We start from the raw sequence: 13,110 nt of genomic DNA, 5'->3' as shown, positions 1-13,110 counted from the left end.
AGTTATTGTAAATTAGTCATTTAAATCTTTTTAAAAGCCAGGTACTGGTGGCTCTTGTCTGTAATCTTAGCTATTCAGGAGGTTAATATCTGAGGATCGTGGTTCAAAGCCAGTCTGGGCAGGAAAATCTGTGAGACTCTTATCTCCAATTAACCACTTCCAGAAAACTGGAAGTAGAACTGTGGCTCAAAGTGGTAGAGCACTAGTCTTGAGCAAAAGAGCTCAGGGACAGCACCCATGCCCTGAGTTCAAGCCCCACAACCAACCTCCCAGAAAATCTTTGTTTACAGATGTGCCATTTTAGTGTATAAGGGAAGGCTTTCTAAGACTATTTAATTTGCATCACCTCTACTGTCTTTGAATTGCTTTAAATGTCCTAACTGTGTAGCCTAGATGAAATCCTAGAAGGAATGATATCATATAGATAGATAGATAGATAGATAGATAGATAGATAGATAGATAGATAGATAGATAGATAGAACTTATATATATAATTAGTCTCCAATAGTCAATGTGAGTAATAGTCAAGACTAGTAAATTGTATATATAGAAGAAGTAAGCAGCTACTCAGGATGTTGAGATCTAAGGATTGTGGTTCAAAGCAGCCTAGGCAGGAAAATTTGTGACAGTCTTATCTCCAATTAACCACCCAAAAAGCTGGAAGCGGAGCTGTGGCTCAAGTAGTGAGGGCTAACCTTGAGCAAAAGAAGCTCAAGGACAGTGCCTAGACCCTGAATTCAAGCACCAGTATTGGCACGGGCACTCATGCATGCATGCATGCGTGCATATGCACACACACACACACACATACACGTACAGAAGTATATAGTAAGTCAAATGGTGAAAAATGCTACAGAATGCCAGGTGCCAGAGACTCAGATCTATAATCCTAGCCACTTTGGAGACTGAGAACTGGAAAGTAAGTTCTAAGTCATCTTAGGCAGAAAAGTTCATTAGATTTTCCTTTCCAAAATAACTGGCAAAAAAACAGGCTGGAGGCATGGCTCAAGTGGTAGAGTGCCAGCTGAGCAAGTAAACAGAATGAGCTAATGAGCTTGATGCCCTGAGTTGAAACCCTAGTACTACACATACACACATATACACACAGAGTCAAGGCCATTTGGAGTTACAAAATGAAATCCTCATTCATCTTTGATGCCCATCTATATATGTAGGTATTAAAGTGAAATGAAGCCGGGCACCATGGCTCATACCTGTAATCCTAGCTACTCAGAAGGCTGAAATTTGAGGATCACAGTTCAAACCCAGCCTGGGCAGGAAAGTCTGTGAGACTCTTATCTACAATAAACCACTTAGAAAACCGGAAGTGGTGCTATGGCTCAAGTGGTAGAGTGCTAGCCTTGTGCTGAAGAGCTGAGGGACAGTGCCCAAGCCCAGAGTTCAGGCCCCATGACTAAAAAAAAAAAAAAAAAAAAAAAAGTGAAGTAAGTGCTTTTGTGTGTGTTAGTGTGTGCCATGCACACAAGTATGTGCTAGTATTGGGCCTCAGGGCCTCCTCTAATTTTTTTCTTTAGGGTGATAGTCTACCATTTGAGCCATACTTCTATGTTTTTGCTTGTTAATTGGAGATAAGAGTCTCATGGACTTTTCTTGCCTAGCTGGCTCTGAACCTTGATCCTCAGATTGGAACCTCATAAGTAGCTAGGATTATAGGAATGAGTTACTTGCGCCTATATTTTTTTGAGGGGAGGAGGACATGGTGGATATACTAGGGCTTGAACTCAGGGCTTTCGCACTCTTACTTGCTTGTCTTTTTTCATTCAAAGCTCTTATTCTCTATCACTTTAGCCACACCTCTACTTCCAAAATGAGTGATTTTTCTCCAAGACATCTTTTTTGGTCCAGTCGTGGGGCCTGAACTCTGGGCCTGGGCCCTGTCCCTCAGCTCTTCAGCTCAAGGCTAGCGCTTTACCACTTGAGCCACAGCGCCACTTCTAGCCTTTTTCTTTTTGCTTATGTGGTGCTGAGGAATCGAACCCAGGGCCTCAGGCATGCAAGGCAAGTGCTCTACCACTGAGCCACCTTCCCAGCCCTCTCCAAGACATCTTTCGAGTTCTTTTTATTTTATTTTACTTTTGTACCAGTTCTATAGCTTGAATTCAGGGCCTGGGCATTGACACTTAGTTTTTTTGCTCAATGTCTCTACCACTTGAGCCACAGCTGTGCATCTAGCTTTTTGGTGGTTAATTAGAGGTAAAAGTCTCATGAATTTTCTAGCCTCGGTTGGATTTGAATCCCAGTCCTCAGAAGTCAGCCTCATGAGCCACTGTTACCAAGTTTGTTTTTTTTTTTTTTCCCTCTGGTCTTAGGGCTTGAACTCAGGGCCTGGATTCTGTCCCTGAGCCTCTTTGTGCTCAAGGCTAGCACTCTACCACTAGAGTCACAATCCCACTTCTGGTTTTTTATGAGTAGTTTATTGGAGATAAGAATCTCATAAACTTTGTCTCAACCTCCTGAGTTGCTACGATTACAGGCATCAGCCACCAGTGCCTGGCTTGAATTTTTATATTTACCATTAAAAGTACTTTATGTATTGTTTCTGAAAAGAAACCAATTATGATTATGGCTCCTAGAATGGACAAATGAAAAAACTGGCATGTCTCAACAGCTTAAAAAAAAATAACCAAACAAGCAAGGCGCCAGTGACTCATGCCTGTAATCCCAGCTACTCAGGAGGCTGAGATCTGAGGATCATGGTTCGATGCCAGCCTGGGCAAGTAAGTGTGAGACTCCTATCTCCAAAAAACCACAAGCTGTGGCTCAAGTGGTAGAGCAGACAAGCTCAGGGACAGTACCAAGGCCCAAAGTTCAAGCCCCATGACCAAAATCAAACAGAAAACAAAAAAACCAAACAGTATTTAAGGCTTACCTAACCCATGCTTTGTTTTAATCTGCAGGAATCATCGCCAAGACCTTATGAAAGGCAACATAGTGAGTAGCCCCTTTTTTGTGGGCTTGAGTTTGTTTCTTGGCTAAGAGGCAGAAGGTTTCTAACATATCTATGGCTTATGAATGCTGAATGTGTCTTTTAGGCACAGCTTTTTTGTAGCACACCAAATGCTTTGGATCATGACCTTCGAAAGAAAGATTTGATGTGTAGTTTATCTACAAATAAAGAAAATGTGAGTATTTAATGGAAACAGGAATATTAGTGGGTTTTCTCTCCCCTTTGATTGAACTCATTTTATGAGACCTAAAGTTCTGTGTGTGTGTGTGTGTGTGTGTGTGTGTGTGTGTGTGTGTGTGTGTGTGTGTGTGTGTGTGTGTGTGTGTGTGTGTGTGTGTGTGTGTGTGTGTGTGTGTGTGTGTGTGTGTGTGTGTATCAGTATTTTAGACAAACTGGAGGAGGGAATCTTTTCTTTGTTGTATTTTTTTTGTCAGTTGTGGGGCTTGAACTCTTGGCTTGGGCGCTATCCCTCAGCTCTTCAACTCAAGGTGAGTGCTCTACCCCTTGAGCCACAGCGCCATTTCCGGTTTTCTAGTGGTTTATTGGAGATAAGAGTCTCAAGGACTTTCTTGCCTGGGCTGGCTTTGAACCATGATCCTCAGATCTCAGCCTCCTGAGTAGCTAGGATTACAGGTGTGAACCACCAGCACTTGGCTGTTTTTTGTTTTTTTGTTTTGTTTTTTGTACAGACCTTTTCTGCTTGTCCTAGACATATACTAGTTAGTGCAAAATAAGAGAAACCATGGGACTTATGTTTATCTGGGCCTGGCTTACTTCACTTAATATAATTTTTTCCAAGTCTTTCCATTTCTTAACAAATGTCATTCTTTCTGTTTTTTTTTTTTTTTTTTTTGGTCGTGGGACCTGAACTCTGGGCCTGGGTGCTGTCCCTCAGCTCTTCAGCTGTAGACTAGCACTTCACCACTTGAGCCTCAGCCTCACTTCCAGCTTTTTCTGCTTATGTGGTGCTGAGGAATCCAACCCAGGGCCTCATGCATGCAAAGCAAGCGCTCTATCACTGAGCCACCTTCCCAGCCCCTTAAAATGTCATTCTTTCTAATGGAGGCATAGAGTTCCATTGTATACATATACCACATTTTCTTGATCCATTTATCTTCTAAGGGGCATCTGGGTTGGTTCCATATTTTAGCTATGGTTATTATTATTATGATTATTATTATTTTACATCGGAAAGATACACGATTGTGTTTGGCTGTTTTCATCAGCCTTTCCTTCCTTTTGTTTTTTGTTGGTCAAGGGGCTTGAACTCAGGGTCTGGGCACTGTCCCTGAACTCTTTTGCTCAAGACTAGTTCTCTACCACTTTGAGCCACAGCTCCACTTTTGTTTTTTTGGTGGTTAATTGGAGATAAGAATCTCATGGGGAGGGGCTGGGAAGGTGGCTCAGTGGTAGAGCTCATGCCTTGCATGCCAGAGGCCCTGAGTTAGATTCCTCAGCACCACATAAGCAAAAAGAAAAAAGCCGGAAGTGGCGCTGTGGCTCAAGTGGTAGACTGCTAGCCTTGAGATGAAGAGCTGAGGGACAGGGCCCAGGCCCAGAGTTCAGGCCCCATGACTGGACCCAAAAACACAAAAACAAACAAACAAAAAATCTCACGGGGATTTTCTTGACCATGTTGGCTTTGAACCTTGATCCTCAGATCTTAGCCTCTTGAGTAGTGAGGATTACAGGTATGAGCCACCAGCACCCAGCCTGATTAGACTTTTTTCTCTCTCTCTTTTTTTATTTTTGGTTAGCCTTTTCTTGATGTAGTACTATAGGTATTGTTTGTCTTTATAATCATCTTTTAACAATTCATCCCAAGCTGGTTTTTCCCTTTCTGTCCTTTTTGCTTGTGATAATAAATTAGTATCCTCTTGAACAAATCAACATGCCAGATATCAAATTCATATTATTTTTATTTTTATTTTATTTATTTATTTTTGTGGGTCATGAGGCTTGAACTCTGGGCCTGAGTACTGTCCTTCAGCTCTTCAGTTCAAGGCTAGCATTCTACCACTTGAGCCACAGCCCCACTTCTGGCTTTTTCTGTGTTGTGTACTAGAAATAAGAGTCTGACGGGCCGGGCGCTGGTGGCTCACGCCTGTAATCCTAGCTACTCAGGAGGCTGAGATCTGAGGATCGCGGTTCAAAGCCAGCCCGGGCAGGAGAGACCGTGAGACTCCTATCTCCAATAAACCACCAGAAAACCGGAAGTGGCGCTGTAGCTCAAGTGGTAGAGCGCTCGCCTTGAGCTGAAGAGCTGAGGGACAGCGCCCAGGCCCAGAGTTCAAGCCCCACGGCCGACAAAAAAAAAAAAAAAAAAAAGAGTCTGACGGGCTTTTCTGCCTGGGCTGGCTTTGAACTGTGATCCTCAGATCTCAGTCTCCTGAGTAACTAGGATTACAGGCATGAGCTACTGGCACCCAGCTATTTGTAGCTTTAGAATATACGTTTAATATGTTTTATAAGTGTTAGGAAAATGGAGGAGAATGGAAAGAGGTGGGACTCGATTATTAACAGGCTAGGAAAGTTTGTTGTCAGCAAGGGGCACATACATTCCCACGGGTTTTGGAGGTTGTGTGAGGGACTGGATTTGGGGCCATGTTTATATGGGTCTTAACAGGAAGCAGAAAATAAAAAATGGGCTGTGGTCTCGTGGGGGCCAAGCTGTGATGTTCTTGGCCAGGCCCTGAGTGGAATACTGTGCCTGGAGTGAGGGGGTTTTCAGCTAAGCCAAGGTCAGAGTGACCTGCATGCTTAGACAAGCATGTGAGCGAGCACCTGGTGCCTTGCTTGACCTGGGGGAATAGGCAGAAGTCAGTCCTTCATATCCCATCTTTAGATACATAAAAAGATTGAGCTGAGGGGCTGGGAAGGTGACTCAGTGTTAGAGTGCAGTTTTTCTTATTTGGGAAAGCACCACTTTAAAATCCTTGGAGTGGCAAGCATCTAGAAACCTGAGGTTTCAAAGAAGACTAGGGGAGCTTCATGTGTCTCCCCTTTCTCTGCTGGTGAGTCATTGAATATGATCCTTAACAGTAAATTGGGGTACCATGAGCATTGTATAGCAACTCTGGATTTATAACTGACTTTTTCTAAGCTGAAAAGAGGTTGGACAAGTAAAGTTAGAGTAGAGGAAAAATAAGAACCAGATGTCTTCTAATTTTTTAATTTACATTTAATAAGGAAACTTTTTTTTTTTTTTTTTGGCCAGTCCTGGGCCTTGAGCTGAGGGCCTGGGCTCTGTCCCTGAGCCTCTCTGTGGCTCAAGGCTAGCACTCTACCACTTGAGCCACAGCACCACTTCCAGCTTTTTCTGCTTATGTGGTGCTGGGCCTCATGCATGCAAGGCAAGAACTCTACCACTAAGCCACCTTCCCAGCCCCAGGAAACATTTTTTTCCTAAGGCCTTTTTTCCCCTTTTGTTTCTTTTTCTTCTTCTTAATCTTTTTTTGAAATTTTGTTATTGTTGTCACCCATACTGGCTTTGAATTCCTGTGTTCTTGAACTCGTTATCTTTCTGATTCAGCCTACTAAATAGCTGGGGTGACGGTTCCTCTCTCACTCCCTCCTTCCTTCTTTCCTCTCAATCTTCCTTGCTTCTTGTATCAGTTTAAACTCAGAACCAGAGTGCCTGAGTTAGTTAGGCACTCTACTGCTGAGCCACATCACCAGCCATTTTTTGTCCTAGTTAGTGTGTGTGTGTGTGTGTGTGTGTGTGTGTGTGTGTGTGTGTGTGTGTGTGTGTGTGTGTGTGTGTGTGTGTGTGTGTGTGTGTATGCATGCATGTGCGTGTGTATGTGTGCACATACTGGGGCTTAAACTCAGACAATTCTACTTCTTAATTCATGGCTGGTACTACCACTTCAGCCACACACACCTTCCCTTGCTGGCTAATTGGAGATAAGAGTCTTGTAGACTTGACTTTTCTTCCCTGGCTGGCTTCAAACCTCCATCCTCAGATCTCAGCCCTTCCTGTAAGCTAAATGTGAGCCACCAGTGTCCAGCCTGCTTCCTTCTTTCCTTCTTTCCTTTCTTTGTTTTTCTGCCCCAGCTACATGCTAGAATTACAGGTGTGTGCCACCACTTCTTTATTCTTTTTCCTCTCCATAGTGAAAGCAGTATGTGCTCATTATGAAAGTGGCATTAAAAGTATAGGAAAGAAGCCGGGCGCTGGTGGCTCACGCCTGTAATCCTAGCTACTCAGGAGGCTGAGATCTGAGGATCGCGGTTCAAAGCCAGCCCGGGCAGGAGAGACCGTGAGACTCCTATCTCCAATAAACCACCAGAAAACCGGAAGTGGCGCTGTAGCTCAAGTGGTAGAGCACTCGCCTTGAGCTGAAGAGCTGAGGGACAGCGCCCAGGCCCAGAGTTCAAGCCCCATGACCGACAAAAAACAAAACAAAAAAACAAAAGTATAGGAAAGAGGGCTGGGAAGGTGGCTCAGTGGTAGAGCGCTTGTCTTGCATGCCTGAGGCCCTGGGTTTGATTCCTCAGCACCACATAAGCAAAAAGAAAAAAGCCGGAAGTGGCACTGTGGCTCAAGTGGTAGAGTGCTAGCCTTGAGCTGAAGAGCTTTGGGACAGCACCCAGGCCCAGAGTTCAGGCCCCACGACCAGACCCCCCCCAAAAACAAAGCAAAACAAACAACAACAACAAAAAAGTATAGGAAAGACAAAGCTACTACCTAAAAACAGAATTAATGTTACCTCATTTAATGTGGCTTTACAAAGCTAAGGTCATATTGGATATTCAATTTAAAAAAAATTTTTTTTTTTGGGTCCGCGCGTGGGCCCTGAACTCTGGGCCGGGGCGCTGTCCCTCAGCTCTTCAGCTCAAGGCTAGTGCTCTACCACTTGAGCCACAGTGCCACTTCTGGCTTTTTTCTTTTTGCTTATGTGGTGCTGAGGAATCGAACCCAGGGCCTCAGGCATGCAAGGCAAGTGCTCTACCACTGAGCCACCTTCCCAGCCCCTCAATTTTTAAAAATTTTGTTTGTACTTTTTGAGGCATGGTGTTTCTATGAATCGCAGGTTGGCTTCTAACTAAAAAATTCTTCTGCTTTAGCCTCCCTCATACTTGGATTATAGGTATATACCATCATGCCCAGCTCCAGACATAAAATTTGATGTCCTACTTTTTTTTTTTTTTTGTTTAGTTTTCGTGCTGGGGATGGAACCAGGACATGAAACATGCTAAGCTGTGTTCTACCAGTAAACTATTTCTCCAGGCCATTTGTTTCTGTTTTCTAATATTGCAAACTTTAGGGATTTTTTTGCACTTTTGTATGAATATGTGTTTTGTGTGAATATATTTTTTCTTTGCAAATATTATTTTAAAGGACTTTAAAAATAAATACACTATACTTTATTTTATTGGACACTTAGATATATTCACATGTTACTTTAACAAATAATATTGCAAATTCTTGAGCATTAATCTTTGTATTTCACATAGAATTGGAACAATAATTACTAGGTTTAAAATTTTGGCCTGGGGCTAGGTACCAGTAGCTCAGGCCTGTAATCCTAGCTATTCAGGAGGCTGAGATATGAGAATCATGGTTCAAAGCCAGCCTGGACAGGAAAGTCTCTGAGACTCTTATCTCCAATAAACCACCAGAAAACTAGAAGTGGTGTTGTGGCTCAAATGGTAGAGTGCTAGCCTTGAGCTGAAGAGCTGAGGGACAGCGCCCAGGCCCAGAGTTCAAGCCCCATGACCACCCAAAAAAGAATTTTTTTTTGGCCTGGAGCCTGTGGCTCACACCTATAATCCTAGCTACTCAGGAGGCTGAGATCTAATGATCAAGATTCAAAGCCAGCCTAGACAGGAAAGATGGTGAGACTTTTATCTACAATTAACCACCAAAAAACCGGAAGTGGTAGAGTGCTCACCTTGAACTGAAGAGCTCAGGGACAGTGCCTAGGCCCAGAGTGCAAATACCATGACTGACCAAGAGAAAATAACTTTTTTTTTTTTTTGAAGGAATATGGCTTAGTGGTAGAGTGCTTGCCAAGCATGCACTGGGTTTGATTCCTCAGTATCACATAAACAGAAAAAGCTGGAAATGGTACTGTGGCTCAAGTGGTAGAGTGCTACCCTTGAGCAAAAGAAGCTCAGAGACAGTGCCCAGGCCCTGAGTTCAGGCCCCAAAACTGGCAAAAAAAAAAAAAAAAAACTAAGATTTTTGAGCTGGACACCAGTGCCTCATGCCTGAAATCCTAGATACTAAGAAGGCTAAGATCTGAAGATCCTGGTTCAAAGCAAGCCCAAGCAAACAAATTCCAGGAAACTTTTACTTTCATTTAATTAGTAAAGAGCTGAAAGTAGAGGAGTAGCTTGAGAGGTAGAGTACTGGCTCTGAGCAGAACAAAACTAAGAAAGAGCATGAGGCCCTGAATTCAAGAGCCACTCCTGGAACAACAACAACAACATAAAAAACGTCAACCAACCAACCAAACAACCAAACAAATGTGTGTGTGTGTGTGTGTGTGTGTGTGTGGTTGTGTGTGTGTGTGTGTGTGTGTGTGTGTGTGTGTGTGTGTGTGTGTGGTTTTGATGTATACTCCAGATTCCTCTTTTGAAAGGTTACAAGAATTTAGAGTTTTTTTTATTGTTATTATTGAGGAGTTGTAAAATGAATTGTAATTCCATAAGTCAGGTAATGACTATAATGCTTCTTAGATAATGTTACCCCTTTCTTTGCTTTTCTCCATTTTCTCCCTCCTGTTTCTGCCCACAAGTTGCTTAGTTCATTTTTTACATAGTTTATATTGAATACCATGACTCCATTTGTTCACCCTACCTCCCTCCATTCCTGTACCCCCCTAAGAATTTAGATTTTTATGAGTAATCCATTTCTTATAGCTTTGTCATCATTTAAAATGTTAATAATTAGACAAGTGAAATATTTTGTTTTATATTAAAAATATTTAAGTTGGGTGCTGGTGGCTCATGCCTGTCATCCTAGTTACTCAGGAAGTTGGGATCTCAGGATTGCAGTTTGAGACCAACCCAGGCAGAAAAGACCATAAGACTCTTATCCCTAATTAACCACCAAAAAACCCCCAGAAATAGAACTGTGGCTTTTGTGGTAGAGTGCCTATCTTGAGTGAAAAGCTAAGGGACAGTGCCCTGGCCCTAAATTCAAGTCCTAGTATCAGAAAAAACAAAAACAAAAACAAAACCCCCCAAAAACTAGTGATGTCATGTGAATGTATTAAACATTTTGAATTGTTTCTATCTTTTGATTATTGTGAGTAATGCTGCTGTGAACAGAATATACAAATCTGGAGGAGTGGTTCATTAATAGACTGCCTGCCTAGCAAGTATAAACTCCTGATTTCAAATTCCAGGACCACAAAAAAAAATTATCTATAACTTTGAGTTACTGTTTTCAGTTCCTTTTTTTTTTTTTTTTTCTTTTTTTGTGCCAGTGCTAGGGCTGGAAATCAGGGTCAAGGCAGACTCTCTTAGCTTTTACTCAGAAGGCTGATGATATACTACCATTGGAACCTTAATACATTTCCAGGTGTTTGTTGTTTTAGTTTTTTGTCGGTCAAGGGGCTTGAACTCTGGGCCTGGGCACTGTCCCTCAGCTTTTCACCTCAAAGCGTAAGCTCTACCACTTGAGCCATAGCATTACTTCTGGTTTTCTGGTGGTTAATTGGAGATAAGAGTCTCCTGGACTTTCCTGCCCAGAATGGCTTTGAACGTGATCCTCAGATCTCAGCCTCCTGAGTAGGATTACAGGCATGAGCCACCTGCACCTGGCTTACATTTCTAGTTTTTTGCTGGGCAACTGGGGAGTCTCATGGACTTTCCTGCCTGGGCTGGGCTTTGAACCACAATCCTCAGACCTCAAACAATTGAGCAGCTAGGATTACAGGTGTGAGCCCAGCTCTTGCATTTAAATATTTTTTTAGGGCTGGGAAGATGGCTTAGTGGTAGAGTGCTTACCTAGCATGCATGAAGCCCTGAGTTTGATTCCTTCATATCACATACACAGAAAAAGCTGGAAGGGGGTGCTGTGGCTCAAGTGGTAGAGTGCTAGCCTTGAGCAAAAAAGCTCAGGGACAGTGCCCAGGCCCTGAGTTCAAGCCCCAGGACTGGCATAAAAAAAAGAAAAAAAATATATAGTTTGGGTCCGGTCGTGAGGCCTGAACTCTGGGCCTGGGCACTGTCCTTCAGCTCTTCAGCTCAAGGCTAGCGCATACCACTTGAACCACAGCACCACTTCTGGCTTTTTTCTTTTTTGCTTATGTGGTGCTGAGGAATCAAACCCAGGGCTTCAGGCATGCAAGGCAAGTGCTCTACCACTGAGCCACCTTCCCAGCCCCAAGAAAAAAATATTTTAATGTTGTATATTTTGTGGCTGAACTCATGACTTCACGCTTGCAGCTGGCTCCACCATTTGAGCTATATTTCTGCCAAGTCTTTTATGTATTTTAAGTCAATCTTTGTATGGTTTAAGATAAGGTCCTAAATAGGCATGGGAAGTGTTTTGTTTATTTTTGTTTTTTGTTCATTTGTTTTTGAGACAAGGTCTCATTATATGCCCAAGAGTAGTCCAGAACTTTGGATCCTCCTTCCTCAGCCTCTCAGATTCTGGGTTATAAGTATAGCTCACCACACCCAGTTCTGGATACGTTTTAATATTGTTAATATACTTGACAGAACAATGGAATCTTGGAAAATGAAATGAAATATCTAGGCAGTCCCATTACTGCAGTTTCAACGTTGGATAAAAATCCAAAACTAGAAGACAACATGATAGAAGGGATTTCAGGAGAATTGACTGACTTTTCCTTGAAAGATGAAGAAGACATCAAGGTACAGTACTATCTGATGATATCTTTGCATTTTCCTCATTTTATTTTTGAGTAAACAATATTGTGTGTCTAATAATGTTTCAGCCACTGTCCCACATGTTAGTATTACAGAGATCAAGAAGACATGGTTTTAGAGCTGGGAATAATCGTGCATACCTATAATCTCAGCATTTGAGAGATAGAAGCAAAATGATTGAGTTTAAGATCAGCTTGGTTTACAAAGAGGAACCTTGTTATGAAAACAAAAATGAAAATAGACATGATCATTAGACTTAGAGCTACCTGATTAGTAGTGTGTTAGAGGTATGTGTGGTTGTTTGTGGACATCTTACTCCTGGGTAGGCAGGTTCCAGTTAGTAAGTTTGAGAAGCTCATCATCAATGTAATCTGGTAGTGGACGAACTATACCAAACATGATAATTGAAATTATTGTAGTATATCTGCCTGCCTATTTCTTTTTATCCTCCCTGTATCTGAAGCTTATGGCCTTTAGAGCTATGTACTAATATGCCAAAGATAGTTTCTGAGGCATTTTTGAATCAACTTTTAAACAAATCTGGGTGTTAGTACCTTTTAAGTTTGTTCATTTTACAAGATAAATAGGCTATAGTGGAATTAGAACACCTGTTTTAGTTCTTATTCTCTTATTTACTCCTGTTATAACTATTTGCAAGGCAGTTAATGTTGCCTCAGTGAATAAACCTTTGTTTTTCATTTATAAATTGGGCAACATAGCAAAAATTTTCCATAGGATTGTTGTAAATATGAAAAATATTAAGTTTTTGTGCTCATCTCATGCATATGTATGTAGACATGAATAGTAGCTGTTTGGTAAAGGATGTGTTGATTTGATTGTAGTGTTAATTTGATTTTAGAGATAGATTGCATGTATGAATAGAATTATGCAATTTTTGTCCACTATACCTCACATAAAACTGAAAAAAATTACTATTTTTATTATTCCACTTTCTGGGGGGAGGGTTGTTGTTGCTGGTACTGGGGCTTGAAATTACTGCCTCATACTCTCCCTCAGCGTTTTTCACTCATGGCTTGTGCTCTATCGTGTGAATCATACTTTCAGTCTGACATATGCTAGTTAATTGGAGATAGAGTTTCTCAGATTGTCTGCCTGGGCTTCTTTCAAATGGAACGCATCAGACCTCACCTAGAATTACAAATGAGCCACCAGCACCCAGCTCACTATATACATTTTAACTTCATACTTTATACTTGAATATATTCTTCCTTGTAAAAATTAAAATACAAGCTGGGCACCAGTGGCTCACACCTGTAATACTCCAGAGGCT

General features: G+C 41.9%; 1 protein-coding gene across 4 annotated transcripts in view; it reads left to right on the top strand.

Moving 5' to 3' along the window:
* The window catches only part of Cdc25c (cell division cycle 25C), a 48,942-nt gene that overhangs the window by 14,923 nt on the left and 20,909 nt on the right, over positions 1-13,110 (top strand). For all 4 annotated transcript variants that reach the window (XM_070036091.1, XM_070036092.1, XM_070036093.1 and 1 more), the window contains 3 exons: positions 2,920-2,953; positions 3,055-3,144; positions 11,649-11,804. In XM_070036091.1, coding sequence (XP_069892192.1) covers positions 2,920-2,953; positions 3,055-3,144; positions 11,649-11,804 — 280 coding nt within the window. The remainder of the gene's footprint in view (positions 1-2,919; positions 2,954-3,054; positions 3,145-11,648; positions 11,805-13,110) is intronic.

The sequence above is a fragment of the Dipodomys merriami genome, unplaced genomic scaffold (assembly GCF_024711535.1).
Source record: "Dipodomys merriami isolate MVZ:Mamm:240054 unplaced genomic scaffold, mDipMer1.0.p SCAF_27, whole genome shotgun sequence".
NCBI lineage: Eukaryota > Metazoa > Chordata > Mammalia > Rodentia > Heteromyidae > Dipodomys > Dipodomys merriami.
The sequence above is the reverse complement of the archived record's forward strand: the minus strand, read 5'-3'. Positions and strand labels throughout refer to the sequence as shown.